This window comes from Malania oleifera, chromosome 7 (assembly GCF_029873635.1).
Source record: "Malania oleifera isolate guangnan ecotype guangnan chromosome 7, ASM2987363v1, whole genome shotgun sequence".
Taxonomy (NCBI): domain Eukaryota; kingdom Viridiplantae; phylum Streptophyta; class Magnoliopsida; order Santalales; family Ximeniaceae; genus Malania; species Malania oleifera.
This window is the reverse complement of record NC_080423.1, coordinates 91,990,693-92,010,492: the sequence shown is the minus strand read 5'-3', so window position 1 is coordinate 92,010,492 and position 19,800 is coordinate 91,990,693. Positions and strand designations below refer to the sequence as shown.

The following is a 19,800-nucleotide window of genomic DNA, read 5'->3' as shown; positions in this document are numbered from 1 at the left end:
GTCTTTCCACCCCTTTCAAGATTCAAATTTGACTGCTGCAACATAAAAATTTCGAGTACCAACATTTCTTAGGATGCTAAAACGAATAAATATTGGTTAGAACAGTTCATATCATATAATTTTTTTCTTTTTTTTAACAATATTTAGAAATAAAAACACATTATATTCAAAGAAATTGTTTTCTATATTTGCAACTGCATAAATAGAAATTTTTTTAATTCATCCAAAAGACAAGTAGGCATGTAGTACACACCAAAATAAACCTCTTCTATACTTTAAATTGTAAAATTTAAACCTTCAACATTCAACATTTATTCCAACAAAAAAATTTTCAAATCTTGACGAATATAAGCATGTTTTTAGTCTAATGAGTCAATCCTTAAGATCTTGGAGTAGATTTTACAATTCACCAAAAAATTATATTATTCTAGTTTTGTATTGTAAGGAGCATCTCAATGTCTATCAACTTTTACCTTGTTTGCTCGTCGGTAATAATCTCTCTGCACTTAATTTTAATTTGCTACCGAACACTCTTTGAGGGATTTTGTGGAATTTCAAGAAGGAAAAAAAGGGGGATAAGGAAGCCGTTTTTCATCGAGTTATAAATTATGGTGATTTTGAATTGCAGCTTTTGTTGAGGGTATTTTTGTCTTTTGATAGACTACCAAGTTATTATAATATCTTTTATAAACGACAAATTAAATATGAGGTAGGATAATTTTTATAATTTGTTCCATTTAGTTCTATTGAATCCACTTCTATACCAGACTAATCCCACGTCTACCATCGTAAAACGTTAATCGTAGTCATACAATACAAGTGGAAAAAATGGAATCCATGATTATACCGACAGATACCCCGACCCGACCCGACCCGACCCGAGGGCACAAATCATTTTTCCATCCACAACGTCTCCACAGTAAATTGCTTTACCATCCAACTGCTGGCTCCATGAAGCATCAGCTGGAATCGAACCGGGGTACCTACAAGCGGCCCCCCCAGACGCGCTCTTTCCACCCGGTCAGTGTCCGTTGCTCCGCTTCCCGGCCTCCTTTTGCGTTCGTCGCATCGCGCGCGCGCGCGAGAGAGAGAGAGAGAGAGAGATGCGGCACAAAGCCCCTCTTCGCGATAGAAGGTGGTTAGGGTTTTTACTATGCATTGTGTATGGATGGAGCTCGATCACACACACCGATGCTGCGATTCACGAGTACAGGAACGAAGCTTTCACTCCTCATTCCAATTCTTTCTTCTTCCATGGCGGTAGCGAGGGACTTTACGCCTCGAAGGTTCACGATTCATCCAATAAATCACACAAGGGGAAGTCCTTCATCAAGTAAATTTCTTATCCCGGTCTCAAAGGAAATAAACCCAGTCGCTTGCTTATGTTGATGTTCTGTCCATTTTTACTTGCTTGTTTCATTTGTTTGTTCTATGAGTTAGTAGTCCTTTGTGTTGATAAACCCCTTAATACAGTTCGATATACAGGGAAAACAAAGAAAGACAGATTGTCCAGAAGCAAATCCACCTAAGGGGTTTAAATCAAATTGTGGATACGATTCAGGATTTATCTCTGTTTGTCAGTGAAATATATTGCATTCCTGCAATTCTTCTTTAGCCTGGTGAATTTTAATGTAAGAAAATTTCCATAAGAAGGATCTTCGGCATATTTTGTGAACCATAATTAAGGAAGGATAAAGTAAATCATGATATACCTTGCACCATTTCCATTTTGACAAGCACACTTTGATGTAAGTATCTCTTATTTCTTTCTATTCCTTCTGATCAAGCCTCAATTATGCGGAAACTACTTCATCTTCTCTTCCCTTACTCACTTTTATGTTTGGTTTAGTGATGGAAATTCTACCAAACTTGTTTGAGTGGTGAGAGGGACCGAGAACCCTTTATATATAGTTTCATAAGTGATTCAATCTATCAAAGAGTTATTAATGTATACATTGCTTTTTCCTTCCTTCATCTAAGATGAATGTGCTGTTAATTTAATGTGATACATCCTAATGATATGTTGATTATGAGATTCACGTCTTTGGCCAATGCATCTCCATTATTCCAATGTATCTTGGGAGAATTTTCACCACTCATTAAGGATACTTGACTTTGGTCATTGTATCTTGTACATCACTGAGTATATAGTACATGACTTTGGTCAATGTAGCTATTTTCTATTCATTATTAAGATATAACTTAATTAATTATTTATACATAGACATACACCCTCATGTGATCATTAATGTCGGACACATTTACATGTAAAATTCCAAGATTTAAAGCATGGCGAACACAAGGCATTAATCCTGTAGTAATTTGAAAAAGAAAAACAAGAGGAAGTATGCAAACACTTTGATTTATGATATGCAATGCTATGCCGAAGTGCCTATTGGTACCGTAAAGATTTTCCGAGTTACTCTGGCCAAAGCCTGAAAGTAAGATTCTTGTGTTAGTTTGTGACTAAAATTGTGAACATTATTAGTAGGAGAAACAAATGTGAAGCTTGACGATGCAAGGATGAAAAAGGTGACATCATCGTGCAATGTATATGAAACTAAAGCATTAGTGACACAATCTTTTCTTCTGGGTTCGAAGTGGGTATACAGTTTCTGAAGAAGGCTTTAAATGGCATTGGGTAGCTAAAGAGTTCTGCTTACAGTACTCTAGCTTCAGACATGCCAATTTCTTTGACCTGAAGTTGCCTCTCAGATCTCTTCTTGTCTGTGCTTCACACAATTTTGAGCATGCTATAAATTTTCACACAGATGTAAAATAACATGATGGCACAAAGATAATCATTCTTCCGCAGTTCCACTGATACTACAGATAATTGGAAATAAGGCCCCAATAATACTTGTAATGGCTGCTAACCATACAAGGCCTCAGAGGGTTTCCCAGTAGAAGTTTGAAAAATTTGAATTTATTTGATAACATATCCGATGACAACCATGATGCCAATGATTAGGCTGAGAACTGCCCACTCACTGCCAATAATTTTACAAACACTGATTCATTTGTTCAGTTTGACTATCAGTTTGTGGATGGTTTGAAGAACTCATGTTAAGAGTAGTGCCTTTGCCTACAGCTTTGAAGAATTCAAGCCAAAGAACACGGTGGAAACTCTATCTTGGTCCGGCACAACATATTCAAACATACCATGTAATTAGAAAACTAAGTTGAGAAACAATGACAAATTTAGACTTCAAAGGATTCAAATATGTAAAGAGGGTATATTTTGTTAGCCCCCACTACAAGAAGAATTAAATCTCTGCCCTCTGATTTATCAAGGCTCTCCACACAGCCCGTAGAAGTATTGCTCCAGGCTTGAGAAGGAATAGGCAAATGTTGCAAGTCTGTACAATGAGTTTCATTCATATGTGGCTGTTGCTTTTTGCGATGCTTGTATTGTTTCCATCTTGGCAAAGACCGACATGTGCTTTACTTTCTTCTCTTCTTGATGTGGGACAACATCCATGATCTGTAGTTAGGAGAGAATGTAGGAGAGGAGAAGGGAAGAAGGAAGAAGGAAGAAGGAAGAAGGAAGAGAGGAGATACAAGGGTGAAATCACACGTTTTCTCAATTCAAATTCATTGACAGCTACCTCCTACATGGTTTTCACACACGATTTATAAGAAAGCCTAACACATGAAATTACACATATACCCCTAAAACAACATGAAATTACAACACACCCCTAAAGTAAATAATTATACGAACAAGCCCACAAATACACATAGCTCGATACTAGTTAAACTAAACACACATAATAAACTAATTAATTAAACACGACAGACCTTGTCTAATTCTTCTCCCTTAATATCCAACAGGGGTCAACCCATGGTTTGGCTTCTTGTCCTACATCAAATCTCCCCTGGTTAGTAGAAATTTGGCCACAAATTTTGAAATGTTGGAGGATAGAAGTAAGAAGCAAACTTGGACTCTTCAAAATCCAGTGCGTGAGTGATACAAGAAAGCACGTTCCATTGGCAGCATCATAGACTTGAATTGAGAATTTGCATCACTGAACATACCAAGGACAACAAACTCAACAATAGGAATGTTTGAGAGACTTTGGATGTCTTCAAACCCATGCATTTCTTTGCTTGTGGTGTCTTCAAGGTGAATAACTTTGACATGATCAATAATCTCACATTCTTTGTCCTGGTTGTTTGTAGAGCAGGCTTCGAAATGATTTTTTTTCCCATTATAGTGGAAGACATATGTGCTTTGATGTCCTTGAGTCACACCCATATCATCCGACCAAGGAGTAGATGGGCAATATTCATGGGTATGATATCACATCAAACATGATCAAAATAGTCACCCATGTGGAAAGGGACCAAACATCTTTCACAAATATGTAAAGTGGCATCATCAATCCAAGATATGTCATAAGGCTTTGGGCGTTTCTTGGATGAAGCTGCATATGAGCGACTAATTTGCAGACTTTTTCCCATACTTGAGAAAGGTGTGAAAAAACTTGAACTTGTGCCCAAAGTTTGACAAATGACATTCCTTTTTCCAATAATTTGGCGCCTTATTGTTGGATTTATACAGATATATACTGCAACTGTACATTACCAACAGCCCTTAACACATTGCCCAAAATTCTAAATCTAATCATGCAAAACCACAAATTTGAATCACTCCTTTTTCTGATAATTTGGCATGATATTGTTGGACTGCAACTGTATATCACTGACAGCCATTAACACATTGCTTGCAATTCTCAATCTAATCATGCAAAACCACAAATTTGACTCTCAATTTCCAAGAACTATCTTCAATTTGCCTTTGATCTGGAGCGTCGTGCAGAAATGAAACAAATTCATTTAGAAAATTCACAAAATGCAGCAATAAATCTGATTTTTGCTGCTGGCAGAGAATTTCTTGCTTTTGTATCAAATCATCACATTTGTTTGCAGAATATCAGGTCCAAACTCAACATATCATGTTGCAAATCAAAATATCATGGAAGAAACCCAAATATTGTGGCTGGAGGCCATATATTGTGAAACTGGAAAATGCAGAGTCTGGGTTCAGTCACACGTGTGTCACTGGTGCATGGGGCACCAAGTGAGGGTCCTCTGGGGATGAATTTCTGGGTGGTGATAGATTGAAGGGTGCATATTCCAGTGGTGGTGGTAGCGTGTAGAAATAATCCCAAGAACTTAGGGATTTCCAAGGGATGATGGCTGGGGGATTTTTCTCCGGCCCGTGGGGCCACACTGCTGGCCAGAAGGTGATGAAAAATTTAAGGGGAAAAGAGTTTGAGGGGCTTTGTCTCTGATGGTGATGGAGGTGTTGCGAAAAAAAATATTCCAGGAAAGAGGTGTTAGAAAATTGAGGTGCTTAACTTGAATTTCTGGAAGTTACAGATTCTTGGATTTTCCTGCATTTTCTGAGCAAACTTGTTGGAAATATCTGGTTTGAAGCAAGTTTGGCAATAATTGGAACTGATTTGCATCAATTTTGATGTAAAACAGCCAGTGGAAATCAGAAATCAGAGGGAGACAGGGGAAACTGAACAAGAATTATGGAATTCAGAAACAGAGAGAAATAAGGGAGAGAGACAGGAAGAGAATTGAGAGAAGGAAGAAGAAATAAGAAAGGAGCGGGAGAGAAGATGAGGATAGAGACTGCTGCAGGCAGAATGGAGAATTAGAGAACAAAAGAGAAGAAAGATGAAGAAGGAAGGAGGAGGAAGAAGAAGTTGAAGGAAAATGGGGGACTGAAAATGGAAGAATGGAGATTGTAGTTTGGCTCTGATTCCAAATGATGCGGGACCGGATCAAGAATCTGCAGCCATGAGAGAATGTAGGAGAGGAGAAAGGAAGAAGAAGAAGGAATAAGGAAGAGAGGAGGAGATACAAGGGGGAAATCACACATTCACTTCTCAATTCAAATTCACCAACAACTACCTCCTATCTGGCTTTCACACAGTATTTATAAGAAAGCCTCTAACACATAAAATTACACATATACCCGTAATAAACATGAAATTACAAACACACCCATAAAATACCCAAATATTACAAACAAGCCCTCAAATACACATAATTTAAACTAAACACACATAATTTACTAATTGATTAAACACAACAACCATTGTCCAATTCTTCTCCATTAATCTCCAACAAGGTTCAACCCATGGTTAGGCTTATTGTCCTATGTCACTCATTTTTCTGAGCTGGCTTTCCTTTTTCTCTTTTAAATTTTTTTTTATATGTATATATTTAACGAGGGAGAAATGCTGAAGAGGCAACTCAGTTGCCTTTCTGATTTTGTTTCCCTAATTCCCTCTTAGTCAGTGTCTTAATGCCCCACAACTAAATATAACAGCCTAATGAGGCTCAGCTTTTTTATTGGATATAAGAAAAAGGGCACATATCTATGTGCAGTCTTCTGTCATTTGATATTATAAATTACTGCATCTACTTTATTTCTTCCTATTTGTGTCAATTTTTTCTCAAATGAATTGAATTGATGGATTTGGTATGGATTAATTACTCATATCTTTTTGGGGTGCTTGGTGAATTGTGGGTTTGTCCAAATTCAGTGGAAGATCTGTTGACTGTCTTTTTTGCTGGGTTTGGGGAAGGCAAGGATGCTAAAAGGTTGTGGAGATGTGCTCTTTTTCTGTGTTATGGGGAATTTTCCTGGAAAGATATGCTTGAATTTTTTCTGGTAAGAGATTATGGGTTGGATTTCTTTGTGATAGGATTCAGTAGTTGGCTTCTCTTAGGGCTTATGGTGAAGTCTGTTATAAGGGTTTCTATTTTCAAGATGTTATCAGAGACTAGAATGCTTCATTGAGATGATGTAGTTTTATTTCTTTTTTCTCTTAAGGACTTCATTCTCTCTCTCTCTCTTGAAATTTTTTTTTTTTTCTTCTTTTGCTTCTCAACGAAGTGTTTTTTTTTTCCTATCAATAAAATAATAAAAATTTTATGGTCTTCTATTTCATATGCTTTTGATTTAGGAAATTTCTTAATTTGCAGATAACAGTTCCATTTTTGTGTTCTGGAGCTTAGACTTGTATTTTCTCTTTTACTAATTGTGCCTTCAGGTTTGAATCTATCACCTTTGTAAGGACTGAAGAATCCACTAAACATCAGAATGATATGCAGAAAAACACTGGATTGGTGGAAGCTATTATTGTTGAGATAAAAGACAAGGAAAGGATTGGAGGTTCTTTTTTGAATTCTAATGCAACATGCTGCACCCCAAGTCTTTCCAAGGATGGATCCTGTAAGACAGGAGAAGTTATTATTCACAAAAATCCAGACAATCAATGGCCAAAACGCATTCAAACCTTTTTTGAAGGAAAAAAGGAAATAGCTAAAATGCTTTCAGAATCTGTTGAAATAGATAGTACAGGAATGTACTATCTCTACTTCATGTTCTGTGATCCACAGCTTAATGGCACATTAATTAGAGGAAGAACTGTATGGAGGAATCCTGATGGCTATTTACCTGGAAAGATGGCTCCTTTGATGACTTTCTTTGGCTTCATGTCTTTGGCATACCTTGTCCTTGGTCTAATCTGGTTTATACGTTTTGTCCAATTCTGGAAGGATATTATGCAGTTGCATTACCACATCACAGCTGTCATTGCTCTTGGAATGTGTGAAATGGCACTTTGGTATTTTGAATATGCAAATTTGAATTCCACTGGCAGCAGACCAATGGGCATTACATTGTGGGCAGTAACCATTAGCACTGTGAAAAAGACTGTTTCTCGTCTCCTTCTTTTAGTTGTCTCAATGGGTTATGGTGTTGTGAGGCCGACACTTGGTGGTATAACCTCTAAAGTACTTCTTCTTGGTGTGATATATTTGATTGCCTCGGAAGCACTTGAGCTCTTTGAACATTTGGGAAACATCAATGACTTTTCTGGAAAAACAAAGTTGTTTTTAGTGCTACCCGTTGCTATCCTGGATACATGGTTTATTTTGTGGATTTTTGCATCATTATCAAAAACTTTAGAAAAACTTCAGGTAACTTTTTTATTATAACTTCTAACCATGGTATCTTTCTTCTTTTGTTTTTTATATTCAACAATACATAGCTGTCATCATCTCATAGATAGCACTTGTAGCTCAATGTATATGCAAATACATTCATAGTATATGCGTGTGTACAATTGTTTCTGTGGATGTATGAAGTAATAAAATGCATGCATGTCCATAAGTATTGAGTGCAGCCTTTCTTTTGTGAGGTTAGTTTAATCAATAAATTTGTTGCATAAACAAGGTGACCACTTAAAATTGTGTAATTTTATGTATCCCTCCACAAAAGGGATTAACTTTTTAGTTTGTGCATCACTTTACATATTTTCTTTATTGGTGTGACTGTTGAATTAATTGGTGTAGTGTCTTTATCTCTGTGACAATTGAATTAATTTATCTTGTTTTGCCTCCATTTTTTTTCTCAATGCAGATGCGGAGAAGCATGGCTAAACTAGAGCTCTATCGAAAGTTTACCAATTCCCTTGCAGTATCTGTGCTGCTTTCCATTGCTTGGATTGGCTATGAGGTAGTACTTTTTTTGGTTTACTTGAAATAATTGTTACCAAATCATTAATTCATCTTCCTTGACAACAGCAGAGAGTCTAGTCGGTTATTTTTATTTATATTTTCTTTCATAAAATATTGATCATTCAAACCTTTGTGTTTGGCTTAGTTGTATTTCAAGGCAACGGATCCTTTAAGTGAGTTTTGGCAAATTGCTTGGATCATTCCAGCTTTCTGGAGTCTACTTTCCTATGCTCTCTTGGTAGTGATATGCATTCTCTGGGCTCCTTCATCTAGCCAAACTAGGTATTCCTTTGACTTGCCATTTCATTATTCTTCGGTATAAGCTAATATTCTGCATTTTTTTTTTTTTCCTCTGGTGTTGATGGCTTCTCCTAACATCAATAACCTTTTTTTGACATTTATATATTTATGCATATATATATAATATAATATACGTATATGTATATATATATACATTTGTCTGATAGAAAAAGTAGTTCGTTAAGAGAAAGGAAAGAAGCATAGAAGAGGTGAAGGATAGGTAATCCTCATAAATAAATAAAAAAAAAAAATCAAAAGAAAGAAAAAAATAGACTCAATTACATGCGAGCCCCTTTCAAATCTTATTGGATGTCTAATAAGTAATAACAACTTTCCTTGGAAAAAAACCTGAAGAATGAGCTCAAAGAAAGCCAAAAAAAAAACTCTATCCAAAGAACAAGTAACGGTTTTGTTTTGTCTTTAAAGGCCTTTGCATTCCTTTCATTCCACACCATCCAAAAGAGCACAAAAACCACACCTCCAAAGGACTATCCTTTATTACTCCTCCCAAAACCCTTGTATTGCACCATCAAACAATCTTCAACAGTTTGTGGTATCATCAAATTTTTCCTCAAAAGCTGAGAAAAGATTAAACCAAAGTTGCTTAGCCACTCAATAATGTTGAAATAAGTGATTGCTAGTTTCTTTTGTCTCCAAATTCACACAAATATCAGGACTGAGCCTTGAAAAGCCTTCTCACCTGCATCAAATCATTGGTATTAAGCCTATTAAGAGACCCAGTTCACATAGACGTCCTGATTTTCAGAGGAGACTGAGCCTTAAAAGGGCTTCTCACCTGCATCAAATCATTGGTATTAAGCCTATTAAGAGCCCTAGTTCACATAAACGTCCTGATTTTCAGAGGAGCCATACCCTTCCAAATAAATAGGTTTAGGGGGAAAATACAAAGGATTCAGAATTTTCAACTGGGAAAGAAAGGATTTTGTGGAGAAAGAGCCAGATGTATCCCCAGACCGAGACCTCAAGTCACTCTCCAATCGAGGTATAAAGGATTCCAACACTCAATAGAATAGTAAAATCATCAATCTCTCTCTCATTGAGATTCTTAAAAAAATGAAAATCCCAAGAGAGAGAACCATCCTCAAAAGAATAGAAATCATTAATTGGTGCATTATGCATGGTAGACAGTCTAAAAAAGCAAGGGACCATAGAACCCAACATTGTCCTAGAACCAAATCCCATTCCCCACATGAAAACAGTAACAGGGTAAAAGAAGTGAGCAATCGAGGAAATAAACTTTCAAGGGATTGCATGAGAAACATCACCATTCCCTTTAGCATCTTGATCATTTAGATGCAACCCATACTTTTAATAATCATGTGCCATAAAGAACCAACCTCCAAAGGGAACCTCCACAACCACTTTCTAGCTAGCGAGATGTTTTTGTATACCAAATTCCCAAGGCCCAAACCCCCTTTATACTTAGGTCTCCTAACCTTTTCCGAATGAACAAGATGATCTTTCTTCTCTTCTCCTATACTTGACCACAAGAATTTTCATAATCCTCCCCAAGGCATCAACCGCCCCCACTGAAACCCTAAAAAGAGGAAGAAAGTAAATGGGAATATTAGACAAAACAACGCTAATGAGAGTAATGCGACCCCTTGAAGATAAATATGATCTCTTTCAACTTTCTAGTCTGCTTCTTGCTCTCGCCACCACCAGATCCCCAAAAGTAGAAGAGTTGGGATTAGCACCTAAATGAAGACCCAAATAAGTAAGAGGCCACTCAAGAATAGTACAGTAAGCTAAATTAGCGAATACCTCAAGGCCATCTTATCTGACATTCAATACCACAACCCACTTTTAGACATGTTAACCCTTAATCCCATAAAATAAGTAAGATTAAATTTCACACAATTATTCTCAAGAAAGAGAAGGATATCATAAGCAAATTGAAGATGGGGAAACCACGACCTTATGACTTCCCACCTTAAGGCCCTAAATCTCATCAAGGCTTTGAGCGTGTCTCAATAAATGACCTTAACATGTCAACAATTAGAGTAAAGAGAAAAAGGGGATGCGGTACCCCTTGTCTCAACCCCCAGAGAATCATTAAAAACCATTCCTCGATTGACCATTCACAATGTTGGACATAGTTACCAAGGATAAACCCCTTTAACCCATTCCCTTCACTCCTCTCGAAACCCCTTCCTAGCCATCACATGATCCAAAAACTCCCAACTCTCCATGTCGTGGGATTTTCAAAATCCAATTTAAATAAAACACCCTTTCGTCCCCTCCTATTCACATTCTCCACATTTCATTAGTGACCAAAACTGTATCTAAATCTATCTATCCTTGATAAAGGTAGATTGCTCCAATGTAATTGTACTCCCAAACGCCTCTTCGAGCCTCTAACGCAAAACCTTAGCTAGAATTTTATAAAGGCCAATAACCAAGCTGATTGACCTAAAGTCTCACACTTTTTTAGACTGCTTTTTTCTTAGGAATAAGGGCAATAAAAGTAGAATTAACACTCTTCCCCACCACCCTATTCCAATGAAACTCATGAAAGAAATCCATAATATCCTCCTGGATAACCTACCAACCATTTTGAAAAAAAACCCCTAGTAACGCCATCAGGTATTGGAGCCATGGAGCTAGTCTGCTCCAATTGGGCTTCAATCAAAGCCCTCTATGATCAAACTATGCTCATGTCTTTCAGTGTACAAACTCCTAAAAAAGTTCGCAATCTCCTTCCAAATATGTTTAAAGTCAAATCACTGCATCTCTTGAATTTATCTTCAATTCTTTAATAAAGTTTTCTCTCTCTCTCTCCCATTGGCCACCACCCTATGGAACAACTTTGTATTACAATCCCCTTCCCTTACCCACTCAACTCTAGACTTCTCTCCCCATCTAACACTTTCCTGAAAAAGGACCATATCCAATTTGTTTCGAAGTTGACCCTTTGGTCCCTTTCTAGCCCTATCCTCATTATTGGCCAAACCACACTCTTCCCATCTATACAAGCACTCAATTTCATCCAAAATCATTTTCTTTTTGTCTTTCAAATCACCAAAATCATCTCTATTCCATACTTTTTCACCAACTTCAATTTTTTTTCATAAATTTAAACCTTGCTCAGCCCTAGACATTGTCCCCTCTCCACAAGTCTTAATGCACTCCCAAAAGAAGCATGCATCAACCACATATTTTGAAATTTGACTAGGGTGGGACCCCATTTTATGGGATTAGCATCCAGCAACATGAAAAAGTGGTTTGAAGTCGGCCTGACAAGGATCCCTCGAGTGACATTGGGAAAAAAAAATCTTCTTAATCATTTGTAAACAGTAAATGATCAATATGAGAAGACAATTTCCTACCTCTTGAATCCACCCAAGTAAAATGACCATTCTTCACATTAATATCGCTAAGTTCACCATCCTAAATGAAAGAGCTAACAATCTTATATTACTAGTCATACCGCACCCCCTAGTGTAATGGGCTGAATTTTTCACACCTTTGTGAAAGGACCGTGCTGCACTAGCTAAAGCCCTCTTGTTTAACTATTCAGTCTAGCATTTACCACAATTCATCAATAGAACACTTTCATTGTCGTTCAAGCAAATATAAGCAGAAGCAATAAGCAACTTATGAAAGCAATGACACTTAAGTAGTAAACATTGAAGCAACATAATTCATTATCAACACCTTCGTTAACATGTGTCTAGCGAGAGGTGCAAGTAGGCTAAATACGTTTACAATAGCTAGTGAGTTTTACAAGTTGATAAACACTTACCCTCACCTGAAGAGCTTTCTATGCCATTCTTACTCTGGCACTAAGAAACATCAATATGACCGAGGAGTCATACTCCCCTTTTAGCCTAGGGAAAAACTATTTCTGAAAAATAACCCTACACTAGTATTAAACCCATTCAAATGTACGAGAAAGCGATCATAGGCAAGCATAATGCCTTGAACAAGCTTGGCTCGTGACGCTCCCCCACTTATGCGGTCAACGTCTTCGTAGACTTTGACACTAGGTACACTTCAAATTTGTCGACAAATAGTTGCATATATTCCGCAAAAACCCAAATTCTTTGTCGCCAAGACCTTTCCACTTCACTAAGAACTCCTACTGCTTCTTCCTTGAGGATGTGAACTCTTTGTCTACAAGGATGTCTTTAATTTTTTGTATTTTGGGTTGCACTGTCTTCAATTATGCTCTGGTTGACTGACTGCTTCTTGGATCTTTGGTGTTGGCGTTGAACGGATGCACTTTCATCCAAACCAGAGGGCCAATTTTGTAAGAGGGCCTTCCCAACTTTGGCCAAGATGGAGACTGGTCAGTCTGGTGCTTCATATTTACGAAGTAGTCTCCTATCTCGTCCCGTAGTGACTTCATCTGTTTAGGATTGAGCTTAAAATGCACCAAGTAGGTGACGTGCTGTGGTCTTCTTTCTTGATCTGCCCACTTTTCATCTGCTTAGAAGCTTTCTCCAAGTAGGCTCGGGCAATCTATGCATTTTGTCTCCATTCTTTGGTAAAGATGTACACTCTAGGACTCTTTCCTTTGTACGACTCATCCACGGTGTGCCGTAACAGCGACTGCTGGCTTGTAACAAGCTCAAAAGGACTCTTATTGGTTGTTGAGCTCTTTTGGGCATTGAAATAAAACTGAGCCACATATAGTACTTGCACCCAATTCTTCTTGTTGGCGTTGATGAATGGCGCAAGCACTCTTCTAGTAGCCCATTGAATCTCTTTGTTTGTCCATCTGTTTGTGGATGGTAGCTCGAAGAGATGTCAAGTTGTGAACCGAGGATTCTAAAAAGTTATGTCCAAAAGTTGCCGATGATACTTGAATCTCGATCATTGACAATATCTTGGGACACAATACTTCACAATATTCTTAAAAAATAGTTCTGTCGTTTCCTTTGATGAACAATACTTCGGTACGGGTATAAACGTACTGTACTTCAAAAACCTGTCTATAACTACCAGTATAGACCCTACATCTCCCACTCTGGACTGGTTGGTGATGAAATCTAGTGAGTCACTTTTCCACGGTCTGGATGGTACTGGTAGGGGCTCCAGCAGCCCTGCAATCTTCTTCTGCTCCACCTTGTCTTGTTGGCAGGTGAGACAAGTCTGGGTCTAATCAACCACATCATCACGATTGTGATGCCAATAATACCTCTATTTTAGTAATGCTAAAGTGAGCTGCCATCTTGGATGTCCGACCCACATGGTATCATGACACTCTCTCAGCAGTGTCTTCCTCAAATCTCTAGCTTGTGGTACAAATAGCCGTCTATCATAGATCATCAGCAGTCCATTTTCCATCCAAAACTGGCGCGTTTTTCCCTCTTCTATCAGCTTCATAAGGTTCTGCCCAACTGAATCTTTGGTTAAATTGTCCTTGATACGCTCCCACATCATTGTGGTAATAGTACTCAGCGTCAAGTGTGTTATCATCTGTAAGGCCGCTAGCGCGGCCTTCCTGTTCATTACATTAGCAACTTGGTTCACCCGCCCCACCTTGTGTTCAAATGAGAAATCAAATTCTGCCAAAAATTCCTGTCATCGCCCCTACTTGGGTGACAACTTCAGTTGTGTGAAGACATGGCTAACACTCAAGTTATCTGTTTTGACCACGAACCTTCCCAAAGTAGATAATGCCTCCACACACGGAGACAATGGATCACCGCTAGCATCTGCTAAGCTGTGTACTTTCTTTCCACTTCACTAAGCTTACGATTCTCATATGCAACCAAATGTCACTCTTGTAACAAGACTCCTCCAAGGGCGTAGTCTGATGCATCTGTTTGTACCTTGAAGGGTTTCATGGTGTCTGGAAGAGGCAAGTACCAGATTTCTTATCATGGCATCCTTCAAGTCATCAAAGGCTTCCTAACACTTCTCTATCCAGTTCCACCCCTGATCCTTTTTCAATAGTTCTGTCAAAGGAGCAGTTCTCCTTGAGTACCCCTCTATGAACTTCCTATAATAGTTGGCAAGACCAAGAAAGGAACACAACTTCTTCACTGTCGTTGGGATCTTCCATTCTTGAACAGCTCTTACCTTCTCCATATCCATCCTGATATAACCTTGGTCAATGACATGAATAAGGAATTTGATACTCCGTTGAGTGAAAGAGAACTTCTCTTTCTTCACATACAACTTGTTCTCCTTCAACCTGTTGAACACCTTCCTAGATGCTGTTTATGTTTCTCCGGAGTGGAACTATAGACAACAATATCATCCAAGTACACAATGACAAACTTGTCAAGGTACTCACGAAATACCTGGTTCATCAAAGTACAGAATGTTGCAGGTGCATTTTTTAACTCAAATGGCATAACCAAGAACTCATATGCCCCATACCGCGTCACACAAGTTTTTCTTCACATACAAGTTCTCCTTCAACCTATTGAACACCTTCCTAGATGCTGTTTATGTTTCTCCTGAGTGGAACTGTAGACAACAATATCATCCAAGTACACAACAACAAACTTGTCAAGGTACTCACGAAATACCTGGTTCATCAAGGTACAGAATCTAGCAGGTGCATTTTTCAACTCAAATGGCATAACCAAGAACTCATATGCCCCATACTGTGTCACACAAGTTTGTCTTCGGCTCATTCCCATCACAATTCTCACCTGATAGTAGCTTGACCTCAAGTCAAGTATAGTGAAGTACTTGGCATGGCTTAGTTGATCAAATAGATCGACAATCAACGGAATAGGATACTTGTTGCGCACTGTCACCTTGTTGAGCGTGCGGTAGTTTATGCACATCTGCATGCTCCCATCATGTTTCCTTTGAAACAACACTAGTGCTCTAAATGGTGCTTTGGAAGGGCGAATATATCTCGCTTCCAACAAATCATCAAAGTTGTTTTCTCAACTGTGCTTGCTCTAGAGGTTCCATCCGATATGGTCTCTTAGCAGGTGGTTTCACTCTTGGGAACAACTCGATCTCATGCTCCACACCCTGTTGTGTAGGCAAATTGTGAGGCCGCTTATCTGACATCACCTCCTTATACTCATCCAACATAGCTTGGATGGTCGTAGGCACCAGCTCTTGGCCTACTTCTTCCTCTACCACCACCGTGGCGAGATATGTATGTTCACCCCTTCTCAATCTCTTCTTGAGTTGCATGGATGAAAGGAACTTCTCATCGTCTCCTTTTTTTGCAACGACTTGTACCATGCAAGGGTGATCTCCCATTGCAAGAACCATCACATTCATCTTTGTAGTTAGATTAGCTATTTGAGCTTGCAAGGTCTACACGATGTGGTGAAAGTCCTTTGAAATTTCCACCATCGAACTTTGTTAATGCTTTTGTGATCCCTCCAATTCTTTAGCACATTCCGTTAGTTGGGCAAACTCTACAGCCACATTGTTGGCTGCCGTCTCAGCCTTCAAAAATGCTACATTACCTTGAGGTTTTCCAAAAAGACACAAACCTCTCATAAAAAAACTTATCTTTTTACAAAATACAAGGGGGAGGTTTGTGTTTTTTTGGCAAACCTTAGGAGAGGTTCTTGGAATTCTTGAAACCTCAGGGGAGGTCCCTATAATTTTTGAAATCTCAGGGAAGGTCATTGTCTTTTTGCCAATTCTCAGGGGAGGTCAATGTCTTTTGCCCTATTATTTAAGACACTATATAGAATATAGAAAAAAAAAATACTGTTCTTAACTAAATTATATCAGTGTTTTAAAAGGCAAAGGTGCAAGGCTAGGTATTTTACCCCAAATAAGGCGAGGCATTAGCCTTTTAAAGTTTAATTTTTTTTTAAATAATGTGAATTAATTCTTGAGCAGTGAAAAGGCTGAAGCAAATCCAGTAGTTCAATTTAGATCACTTTTGGGGAAATAAAAAAAGTAATGGACTGGGGTGTGATGCATGTAACAATGCACCTACACCCCCTGCCATTTCTTTTTGGTTGATCAACTGGTCAAAAGGACACACAACACGCTTAAACTTCTAAGGCTATGGAATATGGTGGCAAATGACATAGCATACCCCACCTACACACATGCGTGCACACATGTATATAACATTGGGGAAGAATTAATCATGAAAAATACAAACGTATGAACATTAGGACTTGACTCCATACCAGCAAGAGAGATGTTTCGGTTTGGATCTCAATGATGTGGGTCTCATACTTCATTAGGCATTCCGAAACTTATGTACATAGCATGTGTCTGTGTTTAGACTTGGCAAAGCGGATTGGATTAGATAATTTGCGGCGGATTAGGCAGAATTTCTAGTGAGCAAATTATCTCCACATCTCACTCAATTAAGTGGCAATTCAGATTGTATAACCTAATGCTTTGGTGGATAATCTGTTATCCCTAAGAAATTTTTTCCTAATTTGATCTCTAATTTTTTTGTCACAGAATAATTGAAGTTTATTTGAATTTATAAATAGAAAACATAATTTTTCTAAAGCTATAGTCATAAAAGTAAACATCTAAATTTAAATAGAAAGCATAACTATTCTTAAAGCGTAATTCTAAAAAATTGACAAAAATCCACAATTCAAAATGTAAATTTCCATATAAATTTAAATGTAGAGACAATAACTGCTCTAAAAATTAATTCTTAAACAACTTCATCAATGAATCTTTCTCAATAATTTAAACCATAAGTCTATAACCAATTGTAGTGTTTTGATTCATCACATCAATAGCATCCACCATAGACCCTGCAAAGTGGATTGAATTGGATTATCCATGGTAGATTAGTCAGATAATTGGATTAGCAAATTGCAATTCTCATCCTTTTAACGTGCGGGCTGAATACGAGTTAGTTTAGCAGATCGAATTTGGTTAGAACTCAGAATTAACAGATTTTTATCCATTTTGCTACGTCTGTGCTTGTGTATGTGGATGCGTATATAGACCTATGGGTAAGATGAGCTTCTTGAAAAGCTGAGGCCGCTTAATAGAAACAATGCATCTAATAATACTGGACAAAAGGTGACCAATGAAGAAACATGGTTTCAAGCCCATGTCATCAATGAGATGGATCAAAAAGGTTTGCATTATCACTAGCAGTGCCGGAAAAGTTCTAGTCAAAGACTAGGACCCATAAAGGATAGAAGGATTTTGCCCTATAGTGTTTGTTTTGCTCTGAACCTGTGTGACAGAAAGATAGTTTCTTTCTCGCTGCCCATCATTCTGGCCTTCTTGGCTGCCCCAACACTCATCTCATCAACTACCACCATCCTTTGTGTGTGTGTGTGTGTGTGTGTGTGTGTGAGAGAGAGAGAGAGAGAGAGAGAGAGAGAGAGAGAGAGAGAGAGAGAGAGAGAGAGAGAGACCCATCAAAGGAGCTCGCTGAAGATACCGAAGAAGATTGACAGAGGGATGCAATACTTCTCAAAGGGAGGGGGTCTTTGATTCTTCGTTCAGAGAAGTAGGCAGTTGTGCCTTATTTAATAGGTTCTTTAATTTTTGTATCTTATTAAAATGAATTAATGGTTGGTCCCAAAGGTGCATCATTCTTCCTGAAGGCATTAAAAATATGGTTGGCATACTCTCCAACCCAAGGATTTGATGACAAGGCTGGGATGATTGGGTTCTTTGGGTAGATCTAGATAAAAATGCCCCATAAGAAGTGGTAGTGGACAATGTTGGATCGTCCATTGTGACAAGATCTAACAATCCAATATTTTGAAGAAGGGAAATTAATGGAATTTTTTGTTCTTGAAACATCAGCCTTGTGACAATATGACACTTTGCAATATCAAGTTGCATATGGAAATTGCTTAAGGGGAGTTTGGCATCCCTGCCAAAAATTATGAAAAAAAAAAAAAACCATAAATGAAAACTAAAAACTAACTAAAACCAGCGACCTATTTCTAAAACTAAAAGAGATTAAAAGGTTGATTGAACAGATGATCCTTTTTGTCTTGAATCAAATAACAATTAAAAAGTATGATTAAAATTATAAAATTTTAAAATTACGAATTAAAAAAAAATATTAGCATAAAATAAAAAAACTAAAATTATTTTGCCTAATTATTGCTTTTCAAAACTCACTTTTTAGTGCTACAATAAAAATCTTGTTGTACATGATTATTGAAAAAACGTAAAAATATTTTAACATGATTTTATTATCCTTTTTCAAAATTGTAAAGATTTTATGGATATTTTATTTTAATTATGTTTTAAATGCACATGGTTATTTTAATTTTAATTAAAAATCATGCATAAAATGAATGGTTCAATTTACAAAATTTAATTCTAGATATTAGAGTCGGGTTGTTAAAACAATTGAAAACCATAAGATTCAATTTTCAGTTTTGTCAAAAATAACTGAAAAATGAAAACAAAAACATAAAATGGCAACGTAAACAAACGAGTTGTCATAATTTGTTTCTTCACTGTACAGAAACGAAAACAGAAATGATACCAAACAGACCCTTAGTATAATAGTGAAAGTAGAGGATGTAGGAAGAGGCACACTGTACCTTAGTTAAATTATGAGTAAGGGAATGCTGAGTAATGAGAGCAAAGGCTAGGATAGTAACAATACTGGGGGCAACAGCTAAGGCAGAGTGGTCATGGAAGATGGAAGGGTTCTTGTGGCTTCTGGAAGTAGGGGAAGAAGTTAGGGCAGTGACATAGTCTTCATGACCTTCATTCATTGTGAGATCAATGAAGGAAAAGGACCAAGAGGTCAAGCCCCTGGCAGAAGTTAAGGTTGATGGGCAGAGCTTGTACCTACATGTTGCAATGACACACCAAAAGGTGGAGGAAAGGATAAAAAGGAGACGGTGAGATGGCTGGTGGCAAGGCGCAACTGTGTGCATGGTGTGTGCTTGTGTGAGGAAATTGTTGGCAGGGAAGAACGTTAGGGTTTGGGAGAGGAGGGAAGGAAAAAAAATTGGGTTACTGGCTTTCGAGTAGAGGTCCTTTTTATAAGTAGGGGATCAAGTTGCCCAGCTTATGTTGGGTTGGCTC

General features: G+C 37.8%; 1 protein-coding gene across 4 annotated transcripts in view; it reads left to right on the top strand.

The window, feature by feature from the left end:
• The first annotated feature begins 929 nt into the window (after positions 1 to 929).
• LOC131159878 (uncharacterized) overlaps positions 930 to 19,800 on the top strand; it is a 33,127-nt gene continuing 14,256 nt past the window's right edge. The window contains exons 1-4 of one of the 4 annotated variants that reach the window (XM_058115074.1): positions 930 to 1,333; positions 7,077 to 8,007; positions 8,450 to 8,545; positions 8,693 to 8,829. In XM_058115074.1, coding sequence (XP_057971057.1) covers positions 1,104 to 1,333; positions 7,077 to 8,007; positions 8,450 to 8,545; positions 8,693 to 8,829 — 1,394 coding nt within the window. In that variant the 5' untranslated portion in view covers positions 930 to 1,103. Of the gene's footprint in view, positions 1,334 to 1,485; positions 1,749 to 6,571; positions 6,695 to 7,076; positions 8,008 to 8,449; positions 8,546 to 8,692; positions 8,830 to 19,800 lie in introns of those variants that run through there. The other 3 variants (XM_058115076.1, XM_058115075.1, XM_058115077.1) reach the window with 3 other exon arrangements.